At 40.6% G+C, this 26,971-nt stretch overlaps 2 protein-coding genes across 7 annotated transcripts; both read left to right on the forward strand.

Moving 5' to 3' along the window:
- Positions 1–2,396: 2,396 nt before the first annotated feature.
- Positions 2,397–4,523, forward strand: APOF (apolipoprotein F). 3 transcript variants are annotated; one of them, XR_004229977.1, is made up of 2 exons: positions 2,397–2,630; positions 2,976–3,067. XR_004229977.1 is itself a non-coding variant. In XM_031941175.1 (2 exons), exons 1-2 carry the CDS (start codon positions 2,487–2,489, stop codon positions 3,899–3,901), a joined length of 660 nt encoding a protein of 219 aa, XP_031797035.1. In that variant the 5' UTR covers positions 2,445–2,486; the 3' UTR covers positions 3,902–4,523. The 3 variants fall into 3 exon arrangements, 1 of the variants encoding a protein (XP_031797035.1); XR_004229976.1 differs by having other exon boundaries at positions 2,972–2,994; XM_031941175.1 differs by lacking the exon at positions 2,976–3,067 and adding an exon at positions 3,386–4,523 and having other exon boundaries at positions 2,445–2,630.
- Positions 4,524–4,621: 98 nt separating this feature from the next.
- STAT2 (signal transducer and activator of transcription 2) lies at positions 4,622–26,971 on the forward strand. Of its 4 annotated transcripts, none has more exons than XM_031941174.1 (24): positions 4,622–4,753; positions 16,841–17,043; positions 17,212–17,362; positions 17,746–17,844; positions 18,031–18,123; positions 18,229–18,307; positions 18,697–18,782; positions 19,014–19,162; positions 19,932–20,084; positions 20,216–20,308; positions 21,064–21,123; positions 21,281–21,301; positions 21,594–21,690; positions 22,045–22,092; positions 22,180–22,263; positions 22,366–22,464; positions 22,584–22,719; positions 23,363–23,418; positions 23,511–23,605; positions 23,941–24,080; positions 24,299–24,481; positions 24,721–24,775; positions 25,791–25,951; positions 26,184–26,971. In XM_031941174.1, the coding sequence occupies exons 2-24, from the start codon at positions 16,913–16,915 to the stop codon at positions 26,276–26,278; spliced, it is 2,364 nt and encodes a 787-aa protein (XP_031797034.1). In that variant the 5' UTR covers positions 4,622–4,753; positions 16,841–16,912; the 3' UTR covers positions 26,279–26,971. The 4 variants fall into 4 exon arrangements, with proteins under 4 accessions (XP_031797034.1, XP_031797031.1, XP_031797033.1 ...); XM_031941171.1 differs by having other exon boundaries at positions 4,623–4,753; positions 24,718–24,775; XM_031941173.1 differs by having other exon boundaries at positions 4,623–4,753; positions 21,597–21,690; positions 24,718–24,775.

Genomic DNA, 26,971 nt, shown 5'->3' on the forward strand with positions numbered 1-26,971 from the left:
GCATTTGTCACCATACCAACAAGGTTAAAGGTCCAAGTCCAGCCTGCAGAAAAGGAAATATGCCATATCTTTTTTGACCTCTTGAACCATCTGCTTTCCCTAATCTACTGACTTTAGCTTTTGTAGGGGCTAGGAGCACAGAAAAATAGGCAGTTAGACCTAGGAGAGTCATTTCTCAAGGTTTTTTTTTTTCTTCAGAGACAGGTTTTCTTCATAAATCCTCAGGGATGATACAATGAGTGGAACAAGTCTCAGGTGCAAGTCCCAGGAGAGATGGGATAAGAACAGAGCCTAACTATGACCTGGAAAAGTTTTATCTTGCCATTTCCTTAACTGACCCTACTTGACCCCCTACCTTTTATTTTTCGTCAGCAGGACTGCCCCCAACCACCATCCTTCTGGCCCAGATTCAGCTTTGTTTTGCTATATCTTACTATATCAACTGATTATCACTACAATGAAAGCCATAATAGAGACTCTCACCTCTCCTCCTGTCTCTTTCTAATAATATGCTGGCTACATTCTCTAGCCAACCCCAATCCCCAAAGTAGGATCTCCTATTTGAATTTCTCAATTTGGATCCTTGATCTGACACAAAGTGGCATGTGGTGTGGCTAAGGAGGAGGGGTTTTTTTTTTGTTTGTTTACACTGTGGCTTAAATTTTTTTGACTAAGAGGGAAGGAAGCCATTGAGACTTGGGTCCTTGGATTCCAAGATGTCGGCCAAGTTTGATAAGACCCTACTCTATAGCTCCTGGGCAAATGTCAGTTGAACTAGGGAGTATTCATTGGTTACCTGTCCTTCCAGAGGACTCATGAATCTAAGAGATGATTTATCAAATCGAACCGTAGGCGTGTGAGTTTACCTTGTTTCTGTTCCCATATATCCCAAAACCCATTTCTGGTCTTTCATCTTTCCATCCTACCCAAGAGTTTTCATCTGAGGCTTAAAGTATCATATAATAACTGTTAAAATTTCCTGAATTAAAGGCTATGATAATGTGCCAAGCTGATCAAAAAGTCCTGGCCAAGCCTTCTCTAACACACATACACACACACACTCCCTACATCCCCTCTAAGACTTGCAGCTGACAGCCTTGTCAATCCATTTATTTTCTTAGAGCAAATAACCCGATAAGGATGAGGATGAGGGTGCAGAAGCTCGAAATAGTTTGTAAATTTTTTAATTAACTAAAATTAAAACTAAAAAGTTAACTAAAAATAAAAAATTAACTAAAATTAAAGGGTCTAAGAAGCTCTAGAATGGGGAAAAAAATATCCTGGATTCATTGACAACTTATAATAGATACAGGCTGTTGATTTAAGACCTCATACCTAACCAATTGTGTTTTGTCATTTTTCCCCTTAACTTCCAGACCCTTCTTCTAGTTGCCTCATTCACTCATTAAGCAAATATTGAGCATATACTGTGTATTTAATATCTTTACTAGTATCTTCTAGTGCTTTATAATTACATGGAGGAGACTTTGTTTCCTTAAAAGTTATACTGCACTAGAGACTACAAATATAACACCAATGATTGCTTGACTGAAAACCAGCCTGGATACATTTGGAGAGTCTCAAATTAATCTTTTATCTTTCATAATGTTCATTTCATAGACTTCTCTGAACCTGACCAGGAATGTTGGGATGTGGGTGGCAAATGAATAGCAAGGAAGAAAAACTATTAAGTACTTTTTTTCTAATTCGGAAGACATAACATTAATTTATCTTTATACTTAACTTAATACATATTCCTTTTGATCCTCGTTGAAAATAACAAACATAAGAATTATTGTTGGAATCCTTACAAAGTGTTAAGTCATTAGAATTAATAGAGACAATAATTATCTAATTTAGTATGATTCAGTATGATTGATCTGATCCTACAAGGAGATGTTATGGGCCAGAACTTGAAACAAGGTACTAAGTGGAATTGAGGAGACAATGTTTAAATCTAGTTTAGAATTGATTTAATCCTACAACAAATTTTGGGGTGATTATTACTTTGAACTGAAACTAAGGCTGCCTCCCGAAAACCTCCCCAAGAAACCTGCCCACAGAGAATGATCATATTATAAAAAAGAAGAGAACACCACAAATTATTATAACTACCATGCACCAAGCATCATGCTAAGGATTTTACAAATAGCCAATTTGAAAATATTATCTCACTTGATCTTTCCAGCTAAGTAAGTGCTATCATTATTTCCATTTTACAGTTGAGGAAAGCAAAGGTTAAACGACTTGTCCAGAGTCACACAGCTGTCTGAAGGTGGATTTGAACTGTGGTGTCCCCCAACTTCAGCGCTGTCTCCAGGGCACCATCTTGATACTGTTCCCATTATACTGATGAAGAAACATGGTAGTTAAATAAATTGTTAGATGTCACAGAGTTCAGAAAAGAATAAGACTTGGACTCCAGACCTCTGGCTGCATATCTAGTTCTGTTCGATTTCCTACAACACAAAGGGACAAGGTCTGACATGGTGCAAGAAAGACAAATATTTGCAGTGACCATTTCTCTTGCCAATCTTTGGGATAGGATAGGAAGAGCAAGGGTATGTGAAGTCCAGAATAGGAGAGTCATAAGACCTACAAAGGAAAGACCAACTGTCACTCTTGAACAGGTAGGTTTCCTTTTGTCTCTTTTGTGCCAGGAGAAATGATTCTTTAGCTTTCCCTAGTCAAAGACAAAGATGAGACCAGGAAAAATGGTAGGGGAGCATAAATTCTTGATTAATTAGTTCAAAAATTGCAACCTTTAATGCTGAAAAGTTACCCATGCATATATCCTGTAAATAAAAGGCTATTAAATTAAAAAAAAAAAATTGCACCCTTGGCCATTGCTATCAAGTTATAGAGGTGGAGGTTGTACTGTGGATCAAATTGTCCCCCATCTGAAATCTGAATACTTTCCGACTTTAGCCAGAAAAGAATAGCTTTGTGTCTCCTTTATATTCTTCTCTAGCAAGGCTGCGGTCCACTACTCTCCAAAATGCGAGTATTGATGCTTCTGTGTGGCTTCCTGCTATGCCCAATAACTGCCCTCCCAGCTGGATCCCAGCCAAAGACTCTACCTCCCCCGCCTCCGACCCTGGACCCCCAGGCGCCCATTGTCAGCCCCCTTTCCTGTTGGGACTTGTTGCCTGAATCTCTTCCCGATTTCAACCACCTAGCCCCTCTGCCTAGGTACCTGGTTAGCCTGGCACTGTACACACCCCTGGAGCAAGCTGGCTGTCCAACTGATGCCCATCACCTTCGGCAGCAGCTCAATAGGTTGGGTGGGGTGAAAGCCACGGAGACCCTCCTCCGACAGCTCCAAGGCCTGCCAGGGAACAAAAGAGACAAGAAGTCTGACCGGGTGCTGTTCTCCATTCTGCAGCTCCTGGGCAGCAGAACGGAGAGGCCGGGGAGGTCAGGGAGGACCATGCGTTCGCTCTCCGCCCCAGATTGTGTCTCTGAGAAGGAACAACGAGTGCACAGCATCATCCGGTTCTTGCCGCAAGTGGGAAGCTACTATAACCTTGGGACAGCTTTCTATTACGCTGCCCTGAACTGCACCGCCCAGGCCTGGGAGCGAGGACAGGAAGCGGGACTGGACCTGGGCTACGATTTCCTTGTGGGACTGATGGGAGTAGTGGGGGGCCCTGTAGGGATAGTGGCCGGTGTCGCACTTAGACCAGTGGTCAAATCTGAGGCTCGGAAGCTGATCGAGTATTACTCCAGCAGCAAGGCGTTGGGAAGCACAGCTCCAAGCTGGCAGGACTGGGGAGTCAGCCCGGAAACGGGCAGCAGCGCGAAGGAAGACTACGGCGTGAGCAGCGGCACACCTGTGGCTGACCCAGTGACGGAAGCCGCCTCCCTGTGGGACTGGGGGCCATTCAAGATCTGGGGGTAGAGGAGAAGCCGCAAGCGCCGCCGCTGAGCTGGGGAGGGGGCGCGACGGTTTGTCGGGGAGGGGCAGAGCTTCGGGCTCCCACGGCGTGCCCGCCGAGGCCCGCAGCATGAAGCGCAAGTGCCTAATAAATGCAGCCCGGTCGCCCCGTGCCTGTGCTTGATAAATGGGGAAGGACGGGGCTTGTACCCCTCTCCGTCCTCCCTGCAGAGCTGAAGCTGCGCTAGCTCGCGCCCCACTGAGGGGTTCTGTCGTTGCTTGGCGTGACCTCTTTGGGGGTTCCTGGGCACAAACGTGCAGGCGGCGCCCGGGCCGCCTCTGCCCGAGGCCGGACTGGAACTCGGGAAGATGCGTCAGGGAGACCTTGGATACCGCGCCACTCGGCGGGCAGCTCTCAAGCCTTCCCTCGCTTGACTGACAGCCCCTGGTCCACCCTAGTTTCAGAAAAACTCCTTTTCCCCAAGAGCTCCGCCTCAATTCCCGGAAAGTTTTCTCCACCCTTGCGTAATCTTCCACTTTTCATTGGGCTATTCTTCCAGGAGAACCCCCTCCCGCCGCAGAAAAGCGGGGCGGAGTTGTCTCGCCCTCCGTCCAATTGCTGCAGGCGGGAGGCGGGGCTTTCTCCCCACTCCCTACCCTTTGGGGAGGGGCGGGGCCTGTTGGCCGGAGGAAGCCATCGAGGAGCGCCGAGAATTGCTCGCGCGCAGCAGGGGGGGGGGTTTGGGCCGGAATAGCCAGGCCGCGGGAGGAGCCGGGGAGCGAGGGGGAGGGACTTCCAGTGTTTGTAGTCGATCGATCGAGCCGAGGAGAAGCAGGCTGCTGGATCCGCGAGCTGGGGAGAGCGACCCCCGACAGGTAAGGGGGCTGGGCGTGGAGCGCGGCTCCCGGGTACGCGGCCGTAGGTTCTCCGAAGCCGGCGGACGGGCGGGCCTCCGGCAGCCCCGCACGCGAGCGCAGGCGTCCCAGACATCGCACGGACAACGAATGTTCTGGCCCAACTGGGCCCCCCGCCCCCACCCGCGACCCCCCACTCTCCGCCCCTCGAGCAGGTCCTTTGGCCCCCGAACCACGCCCCGTTATACATTCTGATTTAAATACTCTCCCCGGGTCTTCCTCCGTTTCCACTTCCCCATCCGTTTCTCCCTATATTTCATTCTTGGCCCCCTAGATAGATGGGAGCCTCACTGGACGGTAGGCTTAAAAATATATACCATTTATTAATGTCGCATTTTAGGGGGGCGCAGGGGCGGGACCTCCAGCTGTTCCGTTCTGGGTACGACTTAAGCTGCCACAGCTGCAGAAGGTTGCACTACTCACTTCTCCCCTCTATGAGGTGATCTTTTTTTTTTTTCTCGTTATTGATGCACAGCCACAGAAGGAAGAAAGAAATATGGGTGAGCATCAGGTTTGCAGCATTCTGCACACAGGCTCACAATCAGTGTTTCTAGGTATTCAAAGTTCAGGCTTAGCAGAAAAACAAAACAAAACAAAAAACTAATGCCGTATGGAGCGAAGACCTTGACACATTATCTAACTTAGGTGGCGAATCTGGATCTCTGGGAATGCCTGGGAATGTACTGTTAAACTTCTTCCAGCACCTGAGTTGGATTTCACTCAGTTCAGTCTAGGGTTTAACCTATAAAATCAGTTACTTTTCACAAATTTCTTGTCCTCTTTCCCTCTAAAATTCTTATCTTCTTAACAATTTGTAATGATCCAAGAGGAAAGTACTCTCCAGAGCACATTTATTACATGGGGGGATGGGGGGAGGGAAATGTATATATCTAATAAAAATATATCTATATTTATTTATATATGTATTATACATATATGTACATGGATGTATTTATATAAAACTAAATCTATTTACACAGGACACATACACATGTGCATATGTCCTAGTTATATGTGTTTTATACATGTACACATTTATCATGCAGTGTATATGTATATATATGTTTGTGTATTTACCTTTAAATGCATGTGTAGGTGCATAGGTGGAGAGAAAGATAGATTTAAACCCCTAAAAATCTCAATATTTCTAGAGTCTCTGTCTTTAGCTAGGTATTTAGCTAGGTATGCACATAGTTCTTGCATAAATTTATTCCCTGTTCTACTTCCTCTTTGTCTTCATATCACATTGGTTTCCCTTCCCCTATCAATTGAAACCCCTCTTGTAACAGTTCAGCTAAGCCAGTCCACACAGAAACTGTACAATATTCTAGCATCATAATACTTCATCTCTTCAATCAAGGGACAGGGCTCTATTTTTTCTTTTCCTTGAAAAGCTCGGTCATTGTAATTACAGAACATTCAGTTTTTAAAAATTGTCCTTTTACTTTTTAGTCATTGTGCATATTATATATTTTTCCCTAAGCAGAAGTTTCTCTTCTTATCCTAGCTATTTTGATTTCACTTATGCCAAACTTTTCAATAGCATGTAATCAACATTATCTGCCTCATCTTTTGTGATTGTCTCTTTATCTTGTTTTAAGAATTTCCTTTTTAGTCATAATTGTGATGCTCCATCCCTTTTCCTCCCAATTTTCACAATATAGTTTTTAAATTTTTTCAAGCATGCATTTGTAATTCATTGTGGTGTATAGATGCTAGACATCTGATGCTAGACATAGACTGAAGCTATGTGCTTCAGTGAATATAGTGGCTGGGTCTAAAAGACTTGATATGATATTAGCTGGGTGACCCTACACAAGTCACTGAAGTTGTCTGATCTTCAGTCTTATCTTTTAAATGGGGTTAATAATATATCTACCTTGCAGGTTTATTGTTAGGTTAAAATGAGATCATATATGTAAAATTCTTTGTAATTTTAAAGCACTAGGTAAAATGATAGCTATTATATTGTTGATAATGATCTCAATCTATATTTTTGCTAAGCTGCTTATTAGTTTCCCCAGATTTTTGTCAGTTCTTCTAACAAGAAGTTTATGTTCTCAGTTCATTGAACACAGAGTTGAGTTTGATTGTTTCTGGTTCTTGCTTCATTAATATTTTTCAGTGATTGACTTTGCTATATTTTAGTCAATACCCAATAATTTTGTTAATTGCTATTTTACAATACAATTTTGAAGTATGAAAGAGCCATCCTATCTTTAGTATCTTTTTTTTTTCTTATTTACCCTGAAATTCCAGATCCTTGGATAGTTTGGAATAGAACAATAAATTTACATTGTGATATCATCATTCTTATGATATTGGTCTAGCCTAACTATGGAAAAATGAGTAGTTCTTCAATAATTTTAGCTTTGCTTTAAACAATTAGTGATATCTTTTACGTTTGCATTACTTTCATTTCTGAATTTATTTCTCTTACCCCTTTAAAATAGCAGCCCATTCCTTGTAACAAAAAACACAAAAGAAATCATGAAAGAAAAGTGTAGATCCTCCAACTAATCAACATACCAGTGAAATCTGTACAATGGAATCAGTATGTACAGTCTTCCATTCTCAAATAGCAACCTGTCTCTGCAAAGATGGAGGAAGGAGCATTTTTTTTTTGTCTGTAAAATGAGAATTGGACCAGATATGATCTTATATCTCTTTTAAAGCCAAACCTGATCCTTATAATTAACCAGTGTTTAATTTATGCATCTATGAATTGTGTTTGTTAATTTTTTAGTCATTAAACAGTAATTTTCCATTATGTTATAATACTACATATTAGTATATATATAATTTGCTTAAGAATTCTTCAATTAAAGAGCTTCTTTGTTTTCAATTTTTTGCCTTCGCAAAAAGTGCTACGGGACTCTTGGCATATAATATTCCTGTCTTTTACCTGCTTGGTGTATGTGCTCAGCAGATACACACTTAGATTAAAGGATATGGATATCACTTTTTAAAAAATATTATTCCAAATTGTTTTCTAGTATGGTTGGTCCTATTCACCGCCCAATCAATTGTGTATTATTAATAGTGTCTGAATTTCTCCAGCCTCTCAAAAAACATAAACTAGTTTCATAATTTGTTTTCTTTGCCAATTTGCTGAGTGTGTCATAAAATCTCAAAATTTTTAATTTTTGTTTATTTTATTATTAGTGATTTGGAGCAGTTTTTCATATGGTTGTCAATTGTTTGTATTTCTTTTAGAACTGTTTGTCCTTATCCTTTGACCACATCCAATGGGAAATAGTTCTTTATTTTATATTTATGTTAGAGATACATAGATGTCACAATGGATAGAACACTGGCCCTGAAATCAGGAGGACTTGAGTTCAAATGCAACTTCAGACACTTAACATTTACAAGCTGTGAGACTCTGGACTAGTCACTTAATCCCAATTGTGTGTGTGTGTATGTATGATATTTATGCTAATTTGTAGTTTAGTAACTGATTGCTTCATATGCATTTTTAGTTTTGTGAGCATGTGATTGGGATAGTAGGTTCTAATAATTATTTTTTTCTTCTGTTTTTGAAATTTCGCCTTGTTCATTTTTTATTTTCCTCTTTGTTGTTTTTGTTGATTTTAATCTTTTCAAAGAATTAGCTCTTAGCTTTGTTTTTCGTTTCAGTAACCTTATTTTAATTTTACATATTTCTGTAGTTTTCAAGATTTCTTTTGTGCTTATTTGATATTTGATATTGATTTTGATTTGATATTTGATATTGATGATTATTTGATAAATATTTGGTATTTATTTGTTTACTTTCTAATTTTTAAGAAGCATACTAAATTGATTTTTTTGTTTCACTTATATGTGTTTTCAGATACTTTTTTCCACTGAGGATAATTTTAGATTCATCCCAGAAATGTTGTATTGTTTCATTGTTATCATTTTCTTTCATCTAATTACTATTTCTAGGAATTATTTAGTTGTCAGAATATCATTATTAAGTCTCCATTTTTTTCTCTATCTTTTGCTATGACTATTTATATTATATTATGTAAGGGATGTGTTTAGTATTTCTACTTCTTTATATTCCAATCTTCTTTTTGTCCTGGTATGAGGTCCCATGTGGTACTAAAACTGTGTGTTTATATGTATTTATATGTTACTGTTCTGAAGATGATACAGATCTTTTCAGATCTATTTTTTTCTAGAAGTTTGTTCAGCTTCACATTTTCCATTTTGTATCTTTTTTCAGTTAAATTTATTCAGCTCAGAAAAAGAAATATTAAAATCTTCTATAACTATTATATAATTAGCTAGACCTTTTTTCAATTTAGTTAACTTTTCCTTTGGGAATTTAGATGTATATTTGATATATACACATTAAATGCTCATATTAGTATCTTGTGGTTTCTTTACTAGTCTCTTTTAACATTGTGAGTTTTTATTTTTGCTTTATCTAATAGCAGAATTGGCAACATCTGCTTTTTAAAAATATCATGAGAAGCAGCTAATTGGCACAGTAGATAGAGTACAGTCTTGAGAATCACAAAGAATAAAATTAAACCTTCAGACACAAGCTATATGTAAAACCCTAGGCAAGGCACTTAATATTGCCAGTTTTCTAAACTATAAAATAGGACTAATAAAGCTACCATTGCAGAGTTGTTGTGAAGATCTAATAAAATAATATTTTTAAAGCAGGTAGCATAGTACTTAGTACATAACCATTTCTATATAAATACTAGCTATTACTGTATTATCATTACCTTTCATTTATCCCATTTTCATTCTGCATTTTTTTATTTGCTTATCTGTGCAAATTGGACTTTGTTTAATCTAGATTGTTACACTTTTATTTCATTGGATTGCTTAAATTTAAGGTCATTTATGTTTTCCTCCATTTATTTATTTTTAATTTATTTTTATCCCTTTTCTCTTTTTGGTGATTTCTTTTTCTTATGCTATTTTGATTTTTTTTTTTTAATTGTAGACTATTCCCTCCCTTTTACGGGAACTATCCTAAATTGTTTGAATTTAAATATATTATATCTTAATTTTTATTTGTTTGTTTCTCTTCTTTTAACCCTTCTTCCCCTCAATTTCTCAGCTTCTTCCTTCTACTCTTAGGGTCCTTTTGGCTTATGAATTTATACCAGGCTTTTATAAGGGCTTTTTCTCTTGTTATTTTGTGAACCTTTTTCTTGCATTCTCCATTAGCATCAATCCTTTGGCTTTCTGCTTTCCACTGGGGAAATACCCAAGGCTAGCAAGTGCCCAAGGTAGAAATTACCACCAAGCACTGCTTTGTTCCTTTTAAGATGTTGGATGCCTTTTCATCTGTTGAACTCTCACACCATTTACTTTAATCCTATACGCTCCTTAGCCCCATACTTCCCCTTTGCCTCGTTCAATATGTAGACCTTATAGGATAAATTCGTAGATAACATAGTAAGAGGCTGTCAAGGGAAGTGTTACATGAAATTATGAACTCATTGAGGGCAGAGTCTATACCCATTTTTTAAAATGACATTCAGTCATGTGACTTTTTATCTTTTAGTGATAAATTTCATTTTAACACCACAAACCTAAAAATGTAAACTAAACCAAAATATACTCCCCAAAAGAAGTAAGCATATTTTGTAAATACTTGTATATATTTGTATTGTTCCTGTAGAATGTAAGCTTTTTGAGGTCAGAAACTGTACTCTTTTTGTTTTTGAGTCTCCATCACCTAGCACAGTATCTTGTATTTAGCTGATGTTTAATAAATTTCAACAATGCAATTTATGAATTGTTTGAATTGAATAGTACATTAGTATCTGCTCCCATGTGCTTTTTACCATGTGCTTTTCAGAAATTTTATTAATATTTTTGCTTTTACTTAAACAGTTTACTTTATGACAAAGAAAAATAATAAAGCAAAAACACTCCCCAAGAGTAACCACATCTGACAATGCATACAACATTTCACCCTAGGAGTCTCCTTCATCTCTGCCAAAAGTTGGAACTATCTTTCATTATGCAAGCTCAATTAATAATCATTGTTGATTATTACATAGAATTCAACTTCCTCTCTTTTTGTTATATTTTTGCCTCTGATTATTCCATTGTGTCAGCAGTTCATGGAAACCTTTCCATGTGTATCTGAATAACTCATTTCTCATTTTCTTCTGCATAGTACTATCTCATTATAGTCATAGATTTAAAATCAGAAATCAAATCTTAGAGGTCATTGACTCCAAATGGATCAGGAAATTGAGATACTGGACACTAAGAGTGGTTCAATGATCTGCTCCGGGTCACACAGCTAGAAAAATGTCTGCATTGGCATTCAGACTCAGGCCTTCTTGGTTCCAAATCCAGCACTCTTTGTGCTATAATACCTAGATGCCCTGGGCCCAGTTTCTTCAACCATTCTCTAGTTGGTGAGCACCTTCGTTATTTCCAGTTCTTTTCTACTGGGAAAAAGTGCGTCCAGGAATATTTTGTCTTGTTTTAGATTTTTGTTTCCATCTTTGACCTTCTTGGATTATGTGCTCTTTAGTGAAGTTGCTGAGTCAGAAGCATATGGAGACTCAAAGACAAAAACAGTACAGCTCCTGACTTCCTTATCCTCTACAGGGACATATATACAAATATCTATAAAACATGCCTAGGGGAGTATATTTTGGTTTAGTTTGTGTTTTCAGGTTTTGTCAAAATGAAATTTATCACTGAAAAAATAAAAAATCATATAATTGAATGTCATTTTAAAAAATGGGTATAGACTACTCTCAATTTCTTGAATAATCCTAAATTGATATCTAATAGTTGGGCTAGTTCCTAGAACCATCAACAATGTATTAGTATACTTATCTTCCCCTAGCTCCTCAAATACTGACATATCTGCTTTTTTCCCTCTTTTATATGCCTTCCCATATTTTTAAAATTCTTCTTATCCCTTGTACTTTACAGTACAATAATATTCCATCACATTGTCATTCCACAATTTATTAAGCCATTACCAGTTTGTTAAGTAGTTTGCAATTTTCTGCCATTAAAATAGTGGTATTATAAATATTTTTTGTAAAGATAATCCTTTTCTTACTGTCAGTAATTTCCTAGTAAGAGTACTACACCAAAGGTTATGACTATTTTTGTAAGTTTGGGGGACATAATTTCATATTTTTTTTTTTACCCATGGAAGCACATCATTCCTAGAAATTTGTGACCTCTAAAGGGGTCAGGCTTTTTTGTCTCCTTGTCTCTGACTCTTTATATCTCTACTCCAAAATTCCAAAGGAATCATTTAGAGATTAGGTTTGCTTATATCTAAAATCTCCTTAAAGCAAGGAATAGAAAGGGATTCAATGTACGTTGTAAATCAGATATAGGACAGCTATTTACTTCTTCCAATCAGAATAAATCCAGAAAATAGAAAAGGTCCATACAAGCATATCTTTTTTTTTTTTTTTTTTTTTTTAATTTAATAGCCTTTTATTTACAGGATATATACATGGGTAACTTTACAGCATTAACAATTGCCAAACCTCTTGTTCCAATTTTTCACCTCTTACCCCCCTCCCCTAGATGGCAGGATGACTAGTAGATATTAAATATATTAAAATATAACTTAGATACACAATAAGTATACATGACCAAAACATTATTTTGCTGTACAAAAAGAATCAGACTCTGAATTATTGTACAATTAGCTTGTGAAGGAGATCAAAAATGCATGTGTGCATAAATATAGGGATTGGGAATTTAATGTAATGGTTTTTAGTCCTCTCCCAGAGTTATTTTTCTGGGCATAGCTAGCTCAGTTCATTACTGCTCCATTAGAAATGATTTGGTTGATCTCGTTGCTGAGGATGGCCTGGTCCATCAGAACTGGTCATCATATAGTATTGTTGTTGAAGTATATAATGATCTCCTGGTCCTGCTCATTTCACTCAGCATCAGTTCGTGTAAGTCTCTCCAGGCCTTTCTGAAATCATCCTGTTGGTCATTTCTTACAGAACAGTAATATTCCATAATATTCATATACCACAATTTATTCAGCCATTCTCCAACTGATGGACATCCATTCAGTTTCCAGTTTCTAGCCACTACAAAAAGGGCTGCCACAAACATTCGTGCACATACAGGTCCCTTTCCCTTCTTTATAATCTCTTTGGGATATAATCCCAGTAGTAACACTGCTGGATCAAAGGGTATGCACAGTTTGATAACTTTTTGAGCATAGTTCCAAACTACTCTCCAAAATGGTTGGATTCGTTCACAACTCCACCAACAATGCATCAATGTCCCAGTTCTCCCGCATCCCCTCCAACAATCATCATTATTTTTTCCTGTCATCTTAGCCAATCTGACAGGTGTGTAGTGGTATCTTAGAGTTGTCTTAATTTGCATTTCTCTGATTAATAATGACTTGGAGCATCTTTTCATATGACTAGAAATAGTTTCAATTTCTTCATCTGAGAATTGTCTGTTCATATCCTCATACAAGCATATCTTAATAAAAATTTAAACAAGGAGTTTTTTAAACAAGCAATATTTTATAATTAGTTATGCTTTCCCTGGAGGTTGAAACTTAAAATATCAAAACCTGTATTGCAGTACTCCTCATCAATTGTTCGCATTCCCTATCTCTAACCTTCACCTCTTCAAGGAAGTGAGGGAGAATCATTTCCTCATTTTTTTTCTCTAAAGCCATTATAGTTTACAAAGTATTGGCCTCATGTTAGCATTTCTTTTCCTTTACATTACTACACTTCGTGTATGTGTGTGTGTGTGTGTGTGTGTGTGTGTATGTATAATTTCTATGCTTGTTTCATTCTGCATCAGTGCCTATAATTTTTGTCATATTTCTCTGAATTTCTTTAATTAATTTCTTATGATATAAAGATAATCTGTTACAATCAGGTACCCACTTGTTTCTAGTTCTTTGCTAATAAAAAGTACTTTAAAAAGTGTATATTGTGGTTTTTATGTAAGCCTTTTTTTTTCTTTTCTATCTTTAAACTCATTGGCGTATACATTCTATACTCAGGGATTCAGGGAAATAAGGCTCAGGAAGGTCATATTAAGAGGCACACTTCCATCAGTTGGGGAATGGCTGAATAAGTTATGATATATGAAAGTAATGGAATATTATTGTTCTACAAAAAATAATGAACAAGCTGACTATAGAAATGCCTGGAAAGATATACACGAACTGATGCTGAGTGAAACAAGTAGAACCAAGGAATATATTGTACACAGTAACAGCAAAATTGTGCAGTGATCACCTGTGAAAGACTTGGTTCTTTTCAGTAGTTCAATGACCCAAGGCAATCCCTATAAACTTTTTTTTTTTTTTTTAAATAGCCTTTTATTTACATGATATATACATGGGTAATTTTACAGCATTAACATTTGCCAAACCTCTTGTTCCAATTTTTCACCTCTTACCCCCCCCCACCCCCTCCCCTAGATGGCAGGATGACCAGTAGATGTTAAATATATTAAAATATAAATTAGATACACAATAAGTATACATGACCAAAACGTTATTTTGCTGTACAAAAAGAATCAGACTCTGAAATATTGTACAATTAGCTTGTGAAGGAAATCAAAAATGCAGGTGTGCATAAATATAGGGATTGGGAATTCAATGTAATGGTTTTTAGTCATCTCCCAGAGTTCTTTTTCTGGGCATAGCTAGTTCAGTTCATTACTGCTCCATTAGAAATGATTTGGTTGATCTCGTTGCTGAGGATGGCCTGATCCATCAGAACTGGTCATTATATAGTATTGTTGTTGAAGTATATAATGATCTCCTGGTCCTGCTCATTTCACTCAGCATCAGTTCGTGTAAGTCTCTCCAGGCCTTTCTGAAATCATCCTGTTGGTCATTTCTTACAGAACAGTAATATTCCATAATATTCATATACCACAATTTATTCAGCCATTCTCCAACTGATGGACATCCATTCAGTTTCCAGTTTCTAGCCACTACAAAAAGGGCTGCCACAAACATTCGTGCACATACAGGTCCCTTTCCCTTCTTTATAATCTCTTTGGGATATAATCCCAGTAGTAACACTGCTGGATCAAAGGGTATGCACAGTTTGATAACTTTTTGAGCATAGTTCCAAACTACTCTCCAAAATGGTTGGATTCGTTCACAACTCCACCAACAATGAATCAATGTCCCAGTTTTCCCACATCCCCTCCAACAATCATCATTATTTTTTCCTGTCATCTTAGCCAATCTGACAGGTGTGTAGTGGTATCTTAGAGTTGTCTTAATTTGCATTTCTCTGATTAATAATGACTTGGAGCATCTTTTCATATGACTAGAAATAGTTTCAATTTCTTCATCTGAGAATTGTCTGTTCATATCCTTTGACCATTTTTCAATTGGAGAATGGCTTGATTTTTTATAAATTAGAGTTAATTCTCTATATATTTTGGAAATGAGGCCTTTATCAGAACCTTTGACTGTAAAAATATTTTCCCAGTTTATTGCTTCCCTTCTAATCTTGTCTGCATTAGTTTTGTTTGTACAAAAACTTTTCAGTTTGGTATAATCGAAATTTTCTATTTTGTGATCAGTAATGATCTCTAGTTCTGCTTTGGTCATAAAGACCTTCCCCTTCCACAGGTCTGAGAGGTAAACTATCCTATGTTCCTCTAATTTATTAATAATTTCATTCTTTATGCCTAGGTCATGAACCCATTTTGACCTTATCTTGGTGTACGGCGTTAAGTATGGATCAATGCCTAGTTTCTGCCATATTAGTTTCCAATTTTCCCAGCAATTTTTATAAAACAGTAAGTTCTTATCCCAAAAGCTGGGATCTTTGGGTTTGTCAAAGACTAGGTTGCTATATTTGTTGACTGTTTTATCCCTTGAACCTAATCTATTCCACTGATCAACTAATCTATTCCTTAGCCAATACCAAATAGTTTTGGTAACTGCTGCTCTATAATATAATTTTAGATCTGGTACAGCTAAGCCACCATCATTTGATTTTTTTTTCATTAATTCCCTTGAAATTCTTGACCTTTTGTTCCCTATAAACTTTGGATAGAAAATGCCATATGCATCCAGAGAGAGAACTATGGAGATTGAATGTAAATTAACACAAGCCATGTTCACTTTTTTTTCTTTCTTTTTTTTTTTTTTCCTCTCATGGTTTTACTCTTTTGTTCTAATTTTTTTTCTCCTAACATGATTCATAAAGAAATATGTATTTTAAAAAGAGGCACAATCACGGTCCCATAATATCCCATAACTCAGGTCTTCACTCCCAGATGGGAGCATTGTCTGTCTACACTATTGAGCAGGTATCCCCTTAGGATAGAAAGCAAGCAGAAGGATAAGTACTGGCCATGAGCCTGCTGCAGACAAGTGAGACTGAAGCCTGATGAAATGAATAAGCCTTCATCTTGCTGATCTTACGTACTATATAGTTAGATATGTTAGAAAACTAGATCTGTGTTTTAGAGTCAGTTTAGAAAGTGGCATTTTCTAGTTGCCCACCGTTAGTTCCAGGCCCTACTTCTGCTTCCAGCTATGTAAAGAGGATCGATTGTAAAACATCAAGGACCTTGGAATGCATCTGCTCCTGAGTGCTCTGGGTACCAAATAAAAATGTAATTGGAAATTATTTAATAAAATATAAAAATACAGGGATCCTTACAAATAGTGGCCTATTTGTAATTTCACTTTGATATCACTGATCTAGTCTAACTTTCTAGTTTTACAAATGAAAAAAACTGAGAGGTGTCAAGTTCTGAAATGACTTATTTATATCTCTTAGTGGTCATAGCTCTTAAGTCATAAAAGAAGGACTCAAACTCAGACTCCTGATCCCAATTCCATGGTATTTTCTATAATAACACATTATTTCCTTGAACCTCTGTTACCTCATCTATAAAATGAGAATTCTCTCACTATCTGTCACTCAAGGTTGCTATGAAGAAAGAGTTCTATAGATCATAAAACACTATATATGGACTTATATTATTTCTGTAACTGGAATATATTTGGCCAGAAGAGATCTTACTGTTCTGCTGAGTTTGAGCCAGATCCATCTAAACTATAAAAATTTACAGTTGCCTGGACCTGACCCTGCAGATTCACACTTGGATAATCTTCGTGCTGTGGCCTCTTGTATCTAACCCTGGATGGCCAACTGGGAGATACTGCAAGGGCTAGACCAGCCCTTCCAAGAGCAGCTACATGAACTTTATTCAAAGAGTCTCTTGCCTATGGACGTACGGAAACACCTAGCATCCTGGATTGAGGACCAAAACTGGTAAGGCTCATGAATGGCCCTTCTGCTTTTAGAGCTCCCAGAAACTTGAGGCATATGGGAATGGTGAGAGAGAGGTCTTAGGAGAGCAGGGGGGGAAAACCACTCAGAGGCCTCTAGATTGTGACCCTTACAAAGATTCTAATCTTTTTCTCTATCTTGGCTGCCCAGGTACCAAGCAATCACGAGTCCTGACACGTCTCATGCTTATCTGCTCTTCCATCATCTCCTAGACCAACTGGGCTCCCAATCTAATGGCTATAGTCAGGATTCTGACCTGCTACTGCAGCATAACTTAAGAAAGTTCTGCCGGGATATTCAGGTCCTAAATATAGGGGGAGTGGAAGGGGTGGAGGGGTCCCTGAGCAGAAAAAGGCAAAGGGTAGGCCAGGTCAGGGCTTCTTAAGTTTTTCCCATTTGTGATCCCTTTTTATCTGAGAAATTTTTACATGACCCCAGCTATATAGGTATATAGCCTAGGTATATAGGTATACAAATCAAGCATTTACTGATGATGATATCATAATTTCACTATCCCATATTCAGTTACATGACCTCATATGAGGTCACAGCCCACAATTTAAGAGGTTTGGAATATAGTGTCCCAGCTTTAGGAAACACTGAAGGATGGCAGTGAGGATCTGGGACAGGAGGCACTGAGAGTGCCTGTGAAGGAGTCATTGTGTTCCTCTCATTCCTATTTAGGCTTTGTACCAGGATAATCCCACACAGCTGGCTGGACTAATTTATAATCTGCTGCTCGAGGAAAAAAATATCCTGAACCAGGCTCAGAGGACCCAGCAGGTAAGGAAAATTCTCTTCATTGTAGTAGACCTGTGTTGGGTGAGGAAAGAGTGGGGTATGACTGGAAGGCCTTTCTTATTGTCCATGGAGAGACCATATCCATCACATATCCCTCCACCCCACTAAGGTAATTGGACTATAAGCACTGGGCCTGTGACCAGATATGTTCATAGTCTCTTCTTTCAGGACCATGAAGACCCGAGTCCTGAAGTACCCATGGAGACAAGACAGCAACAGGAAATTGAGTCTCGGATCCAGGAATTGAAGGACATGATGCAGGTAGTAGGGGCCAGAGGAGGGGTGGGCAGGGCTTCCCACTAATCTACCATGTCAGTCCCTACTTTCCCTTCCCTCAACTTTGCTCACCCCTCCCACTCCCTGCAGAAACTGGTTAAGGATGTTTACTACCTGAGTGACCTACAGGACGTTTTCTCTTTTCGGTATAAGACACGGAACACCTCAGGTACAGTTCAGGCTGACTGATTCTGAGAAAGAGGGCATCTGCTTGGAGGCTATTGAAGGGAATGGAGGAATTGTAGGAAGGATGATCTGGGGAGGAAGGGAATCACCTAGTAGTAGCCTGAGATGGCCAGCTGCCCAGGGAATCAATGGAGAAGGGATGCTGGAGGAATCTCTTAGAGTACTAGGTAGGCTCAAGGAGACTTACGAGATTATAGTGGGAGGGGTTTTGGTTGGTCTTCCCTCACCATTTCTCCAGAACTGCTGTCCTACCTGATACTTTGCATGATTTCTTGGGACATCAGTCATCTTCCAAGACTAGAACAAGTCAGGGAGGAAAGCCAGGGGTCTAAGCCTTGATTCTGATCCCTGCTTCTTGCCTCTGCTGCCCAGGGAAGACATCTTCCATGAATTCTAACCAGGCCAAGCAACAACAGCTCCTGCAGGAAACACTCAATGAACTGGACCGAAAAAGGAAGGTGGGAGGCAGAAGGAAAGGGAGTGGGTATTGTGGAAGTAAGGAGGGAGAGTTGGGGGGGTTGGGGGTGGAGCAAGTTTGGTACTTGATAGGGGAAGCAAAGTGCAGCCTATTCTTCAACCCTGGTTTCTTGGACTATGACATGATGCTATAATCTGGACAGGCTGTAATAGAAGTGGGACAGTGGATATTGGTTGAGGTTAATTAAGACTTGCATGCTTCTTGATTTTAGGAGGTGTTGGATGCCTCCAGAGCACTGTGTGGTCGATGTGCCACTCTGATTGAGCTCCTACTGCAGGAGCTAGGGGAGTGGAAAGATCACCAACGAAAGGCCTGCATTGGGGCCCCCTTGGACCAAAGCTTGGATCAGTTAGAGAGCTGGTAAAATGACCTTTCCTGCCTCTCCCCTAGTGACTCTTGGTAGCCTCACCTTTTAAAAGTGATCCTAACTCCCCACTTACTCTAATCCTTCTCAGCAGCCTCATCTTGGCTAGACTAGGATTTTTTTTTCCTATTCATATAGAATAGTTTTTTTGTAACACACTCCATGGACTTAAATAACAAAATTTGTGAACCCGTTCTCTAATTATTGATTCTAAGTTTTTTTATTTTTTACCAACTTGAACACAAAGCAACTATAAGGTTTTTGTTTTGTTTTGGTACAAATTGGTGAAAGATCTATTAATACCATCCTTAGGTCATAGCACAATGACTCTTAACTGCCTTGTTTCTTTTCAAAAGGCCTACACCATCTGTTATGCATACCATAACCATGCTTACCATAGCCCAGACAGTGCTGAATATGCTATTTTTAACTGTTTGTTAATTTAATGGTCATGATTGGGTAACTCAGAATTACTTAAATGTGCATTTCTCTGATTATTGGAGGGTTTGAACAATCTTTTGGAAGATGCTCATTGGTATTTCTTGTTTAGGGAAATGACTTCTTCACATCCTTTGAAATCATGCCTTTATTTCCCTTTCCATTGGGAATTGTAGATTTACCCACAACTAAGTTGCTTTTCCTCTGATTTGTCTTATTTTTAGATCTTCAGGGCAACTGAAGGAGAGCTATTTAGGACTGAGATGAAGGAGGGACTTCCATGGGTCTGGCCATCTCATCCATTCTCTCTTTCCCCATCTCCACCAGGTTCACAGCTGGAGCAAAGATACTATTCCAGCTAAAGCAACAGTTGAAGGAACTTGAGAATTTGAGTAACTTAATCACCTATGAGAATGATCCTCTGAAAACCAAGCTGCCTTTACAGGGGGTCACAGAATTGCTACAGCTTCTGCTCCACAGGTACCAGCATGAAAGACATCCATGGGATATGGGGAAAAAGAAGGAGGCCTTTGGGGAGGAAGAACAGGGAAAGCTTGGGCCTTAGGAGACTATCACAAATTCAACAGTTCCCTTCCTTTCCCTGCCCTCAGTGCTTTTGTAGTGGAATCTCAACCTCACATGCTTCTGCCTATCAAACGACCGCTTGTCCTCAAAACTGGGAATAAGTTTTCTGTCCAAACACGGTCAGTATCACAGTGACAGTGTCTTCCAACCCTGGACTCTCTCTTTCTCCTACCTTGCATGGAATCCTCTTTCCCTTGTGTTGAATGAATGTCTTACTTTGTAGTTAAAGAGAAGTTTCTATTCTCCCTCTGCTTTCCTTCCCCCTTCATTCCTTTCCTCTCTGTTTCGTTTTAAGAAATATTTAAAAGACTGCTGTGTATCAAGATTGTCCTGGGTGCTAAGAATATGTTTAGATATAACAGGGTTTTGCCTTCAAGAAGTTTGTAATCTAACAGGGAGAAGGATAAATTCCAACCTTAGACTAAGAAAAGTAAAAAGGAAAGAATCAAGCTTGAGAAAGGAGGGGACCCCTTTCAACTGGGGAGATAAAGGAGGTGCCAGCTATCTGATGGGTCTTGAAGAAAAGGAAGGAGTGTTGGGCTGGGATGTGAAGCCTATTCCAGACATGGGCAAGAGTGAGAGCAGAGCCCAGACTGGGGAAGAACCAGGATCATAACTGGAGCTAGATGAGTTCTAAGAAGGCCTCTAGTTAAAAAACCCTTGTTTTGTAGGTGAGGAGATCAAGGTCCTTGTAGAGTTAGAAAGGATTGGCCACAGTAGTACAGGTGAAAACAGTAATGCTAGGATTCAAATCCAAAGTAATTCTCTCCTCACTACTTTATCTTCTCACTCTTGCTACTCACTCCTGACCCTCCAAGCACTGGGGTCAGGCCCAGAGGCCAAGGCTGACTAGCCCTCTCCTTTCCTCCTTCAGGCTCTTGGTGAGGCTGCAGGATTCAAATGAGCCCCTGACTGTACATGTCTCCATTGACAAGTGAGTCAGGGAGAGGAGTGTGTGTATAGGGAAACTTGGGGTGGAGGGTAGTTAGGGAGGGAGGGTGGGAATATGGGCACTAGGAGGATTACCTCTTTCCAAGAAGAGGTTCTGGTTCTGGAGACTGCCCCATTAACCCTCTCATCTTGTTTCACAGGAATGCTCCTCAAATGAAAGGGTAAGAATCCGGGGACTTATGGTGGAACGGGCTGTGACAAGGACAAAAGAGACTAAATTTGTCTTGTATTCTCTGGGATTGCAGTGGAGGGCTGGGGTTGGGCCAGGTCAGATTGCCTCCTGGAACTTTATTTTGGAAATAGGAACCCAGAGGCAAGTTCACCTGTGTCTTTGATGCCATCTGATCTTTCAATTTAGGTTATTGTGAGAAGAATTTTTTGGTAAACCTGAAAAAGGAACCACATAAATGCCAGTTATTGATGCTGTTGGTTTTATTATTGTTTCAATTGAAGTAGTTTTCGAACATTCAACATCCTGACCTCAGAACGGAAAACTTTGACACCAGAGAAGGGGAAAAGCCAAGGCTTGATCTGGGACTTCCACTGCCTGGTAAGTAGTCATGTCATCTCTTTGACACAAGTAAAGGAGAGAAATTTGGGATGGGAGTAGTGGTGTAGTGGCCTGAGTGCTGGACAAAACCTGAGAGACATCTTTGAATCCCACTTCACTTACTACCCTGATGACCTAGGAGGTAGGGTGGGGATGGAAGTCATTTAAATATCTTCTCCATATCTCTATCATCTCTAAATGGGATAATAATACCTCCCTCTCAGGTTTGCTATGAAGTTCAAATGAGGTCATGTCTATAAAATTCTTTGTAAACCATAACATGCTACGTATATAGAAGCAGCATGAAGGGACCCTTTCTAACACCTTCGCTCTCTCTTCCCTTTCTGTTCATAGACTCTAAAGGAACAGAAAACAAGTGGCTCTGGGAAGGGCAGCCGCGAGGTGAGGTCAGGGCAGAGTGGCAGGGAAGGGGATGGGCCTGTTGACGGCAGCCAGCGGGGCCTGGTGACCATCAACCTGACTCTTTAGGGACTGCTCGTTGTGACCGAGGAACTTCACATCATTAACTTCAGCGTCAAATACTCCTACCAGGATCTGAAGTTGGAGTTGAAGGTAAAGAAGAAATAGGGGCCCTCCGCTTTGGGATGGAGCACCAAGCACCGGCTTCCTGCAAGTTGCTATCAAACAACATCCTCCCCAATATCTTCCTTTTAGACCAATAGTCTTCCTGTGGTGATCATCTCCAACATCAACCAACTTCCCAGTGCTTGGGCCTCTGTGCTCTGGTTTAATCTGCTCAGTCCTGATACCCAGGTGAGAGATGGGGAAGAACCTCTCCACTGAGAGGGAGGATGAATTGTGTTAGGGAAGGGTGGAGATGGCAGGCAGCACAGGAGCCTCTGACCGGGCTGTCCTTTCCGTTTTGTCTGTAGAACCAGCAGTTCTTTTCCAGCCCCCCCAAGGCTCCATGGACAGTGCTGGGCCCAGCCCTCAGCTGGCAGTTCTCTTCCTGTACCGGCCGAGGCCTTGACCAAGAACAGCTCAATATGTTAAAGAAAAAGCTGTTGGGTACAGATAGTTTCCATTCCCTCGATAAATCCCCTTGGCTTCTCCTCTTCTTTGGCTTCCCCTAATCCCAATCTAGTTCCTTTCACCTTCTGTCTCTGTGTCGCTGTCCCATTCCCCACCCTCCCAGCTGCAACCACAGAATACAGGCCCACCTTGTTCCCTGATGAATGCTGAGCAAGTGCCCATCTGGCTTTGGCTGAAAGACTCCCAGTGAGGAGGACCTTGTCCTGTTCTCCTGACAGCCTATTCCATTCCATTCCTAGCTCTGCCCTCTGAGGCCAAGCAGAGCAAACCCAAGTTGTAAGGCCCCTTGCCTGAGGCTTCTCTGTGCCAATTGCCCGGTAATTTTTTTCCTCTGAGGCAATGGGGCCTAAATGACTTGCACAGAATCACACAACTAGGAAGTGTTGTCTGAGGCTGGATTTGGACTCGGGGCCTCCTGACTTAAGGGCCCGTGCTGTATCCGCTGCGCCACCTAGCAGCCCCCAGGATTTAGTTCTGTGACTTTGTCTGGATCGGTCTCTACTTGCCACCCCATTCCCCTCTGAGGGTCTCACAGCTTGTCAGTGTTCTCTTAAAAATGCAGAATTTCAGAACTGAGCCCAGCATTCCCCTTGTCCCTCTCTGTCCTTCTATCCTTCAGGACAAGAGCATAAGAAAGAGTCTGAGTTGTTGGTGTCCTGGCCTGCTTTCTCCAAGGTAAAGAATGCTCTCAAACCGTAGAACTCCTCCCTTCTGTGGGGTCCATCCCCATCCTCTGAGGTGTTTCCCCTTCCTTGCCTCTTCTCTAGCATGACAGCCCTCCTGGGAAGCTGCCTTTCTGGACGTGGCTGGACAAGATCCTGGACCTGGTGGACAGCCACCTGAAGGATATCTGGAAAGATGGGTATGTTAAGGACTCCCGGCCTTGCCTGCCCCAGCCGACTGTGTCCTGAGGGTGGGTTTGGGGCTCCCCCTTGTGGCCACAGATGCCATGGGAAGGACCAACATCTCAGCGTCCTGTAAACGTTTGCAAAGCACTTCACCTACAGTGAGTGTCAGGTTTGAGCTGCTGTGACACGGGGATGCAGTATCCTTAGTTTTGTAGATGAGGAAAGGGGTACAGATGCGCTGTTCTGGAGCCTCAGAGAGGAGATTCATAGCTAGGTCTCTTCCAGCTCTCATAGGCAGCTCTCAGGGTCCAGCTGTCACGCACTGCCTCTTTTTCACCCCATATCACAGGCACATCAAGGGCTTTGTGACCCGTGCCCAGGCACTTCGGCTGCTGAAGAAGAGTTTGCCGGGAACCTTTTTGCTGCGATTCAGTGAGACTTCCCTAGAGGGGGGCATCACCTGTTCATGGGTGGAGCATCAGGATGACGGTAAGACTGCCCTTCCTGAGTCCCTTCCTTACCTAGATTTGACCCTGACTTTGGCCTCTGACCACTGCATCTCTGGCCACTCTGACTACTTGGGATTGAGGAGTGGGAGTGTAGACAGAGCCCTAGAGGAGAAGGGGTTGACTTCTCCTTCCCCTCAAGCCTCATTTACCCCTTCTGATGTTTTCTCTCTCTCTCCTACTCCCCCCAACACTCACCAGACAAGGTGGTTCTCCAATCAGTACAGCCCTATACTAAAGAAATTCTGCAGTTACTCCCCATTACGGAAATCATACGGAATTACCAGTTACTGGCAGAGGAGAACGTACCTGAGAACCCGCTGTGCTTCCTTTACCCTGGTATACCCCGGGATAAAGCTTTTGGGCCCTATTACCGTGAGAAAGGTAAGAACGTGGAATCTTAGAGCTCAAAGAGTCATGTAAGAAATTGTATAATAATCTTTGATGAGAACACTGATTCAGGGGAGCTTGCATGATTGGAGGGTCCTCCAGTGAGGAACCAGACTGGGTTGTATGGCAATGAGGGGAGGAGGGGCCCCAGACTTTGATTTCTATTCATTAACCTTCTCTTTCATTCTTCCCTCCTAATTACATGTGGACTGTATTTCTTCCTACCACAGTAGATCTCACGAAACACAGGAAATATTTAAGTCGGGAACTCATTGTAGTATCCAACAGGTGAGATGGAACTTCTTTTGGCTCTTTTCTAAGCTGCCATGCATTCTTCACCAGCCATGTCAAGCTCTCTCAGCCTTCCTTTACCCTTTCCTGCTTCCTCAGATATTTCCTCTTTTTTTCCTCATCATCTTGTTCTTCACCTGCTTCTCTCTTCTCCCTTTTCTGTTAATTTGCTTTCTTTTCCTGTTACCAAACTATTTGTAAACTTTTGGAACAAAAGAAATTACCTATACCTCTTCCTTATTCTTTGTACTCTTCTCTTAAAAGAATCCCCTTATCTCTGCTCATCCAAGCACTACCTCCATCCAGGCCCTTCTCCCCCATGACTGGACTGCTTGCAGGAACATTCGCAATGGTCTCCTTGCCTCAAACCTCTCTTCATTCAGACTTGTCCCCCCACACTGTTGCCAAAGTGATTGTCCTACAGCTTTAGTCTGATCCTGTCACCACCTCAGTAACTGTCACTACTTTTCCAGTAGCCTCCAGGAGAAAATAGAAATTCCTCTGTTGGGCATGTAAAGCTCACACCTTACCCCTTTCCTTCCTTCCCAGTCCTTTAACACATTCTGGAGTGCAGCCATACTGCTTTACTTGCTGTTCATGTGATTTAGTCTTTCCCCCATACCTGGAAGGTTTCTTTAGTCTCCAGCTCCTAGATCCTGGGGCTTCCTTTAAGACTTGGCTTAAGTCCCATCTCCCCCAAACAGACTTTCCTGGACCCTACCGCTGCTGATACCTTTCTCTATCAGGCTAACTTTCAACTACTCTAGCTTTATTTTATATTTATTGATTTACATACCTCTGAATGTAAGCTTCTTGAAGACTAGCACTGCCTTTTTTTTTTTTTTCTTTTTCTTGGAATTTCCTGTACTCAGAACAATGCCTGGCATATTATTAGCATCTGATAATTGCATGTTGATTGATTGATTGACATTACTTACACACACACACACACACACACGCACATAGTAACTAAGTCTTGTCACTTTGTCCCTTTCTTGGTTTGTGCATTTAGGCAAGTCAGCGATGTGCAGTCACCCTTTCCGGTGTCAGAACTGGAAGAACTGGACTTGAATCAGGAGTTGCTTCCAGAGTTGAAGCAGGAGCCTGAGCTTCCCTTTGACTTGCAGAACCTAGGAAAGGACCTGATAACTCTAAATATGAATGATATTGAAGGTAGGTGAGGGCTGATGAGAATTTACCTAGCACCCATGAGCTATGCAAAGGATACCAAAAATCTAACATTTTTGATTCCATTCTGAGAAAGGGTATTTGCAAAGGGTACATTTTTTTTTTCTTTTAGCTCAAGCCAAAGTGACCCTTTCAGTCTTTCCTATGTTTAATTGCTATTGGAGTAGCAGCTTTCCATGTGAGCCTTTGACCTAATTTACCTTTCTGTACTTCCTAGCTCTGAATAATGAACTGACCTGTGATGCTATCCTGCTCAAAGATGACCCAGTGTTACCTATCCTGCCCCCTGGAGATGAGGCCCCTTTCTCCTGAGCCACTTTTTAATGGATGGATCCTCTACTTATGATTTTCCTAATTATTAGGAATAAAATTTCTACTCCTCTCCTTTGTTTGGTAGAGATCAATAGCCTGTTTTTTGTTTGTTTTGGGGGAAGGGAGATAGAATTAAGAAAAGGAAGAAACAAAGTTTCACAGTTTCCTTTTCTCCTATGCCCAGTATTGAATTGTTGTTTTTCCCCCTGTGAAATACTGTATACCCAGTTTTTCTTTGTAAAGGATGAGCTTTGTCTGCCTTATTTTACTCTGTGAGGCTCTCTCCCAAAATGGAAGTGGAGTGGATAAACCCAATAAGAACTTGGTTCTCTAGTCATTTGAAGTTTACAAAGCACTTTTCTCATTAATAGTAGCCACTCTGTGAAGCAAATAGAGGTCCTACTGTATTCATTTTACAGATAGGGATTTATCCGTGGTCATGCAGCTCTGTGACCTCAACCCCAGAACTCCTGATTCTGTTGTGTGCTCTTCCTGTGCTGCTTTCCTATCTTGTATTTGCTCTTGTTACCCTTGGAAAAATCTCACATGTGCACTTTGATAGCTGGAACCACTTAATACAGCTGACTAAGGCTTTGATAACAAATAATGTTGGCAGCCAAGCAGGTTCTGATATTATGATGGTTACCCAGTATAAGAGCAAAGCCAATACAATAAACTATGTTCTTTTATAGC

The sequence above is a fragment of the Sarcophilus harrisii genome, chromosome 5, assembly GCF_902635505.1.
Source record: "Sarcophilus harrisii chromosome 5, mSarHar1.11, whole genome shotgun sequence".
Lineage (NCBI taxonomy): Eukaryota > Metazoa > Chordata > Mammalia > Dasyuromorphia > Dasyuridae > Sarcophilus > Sarcophilus harrisii.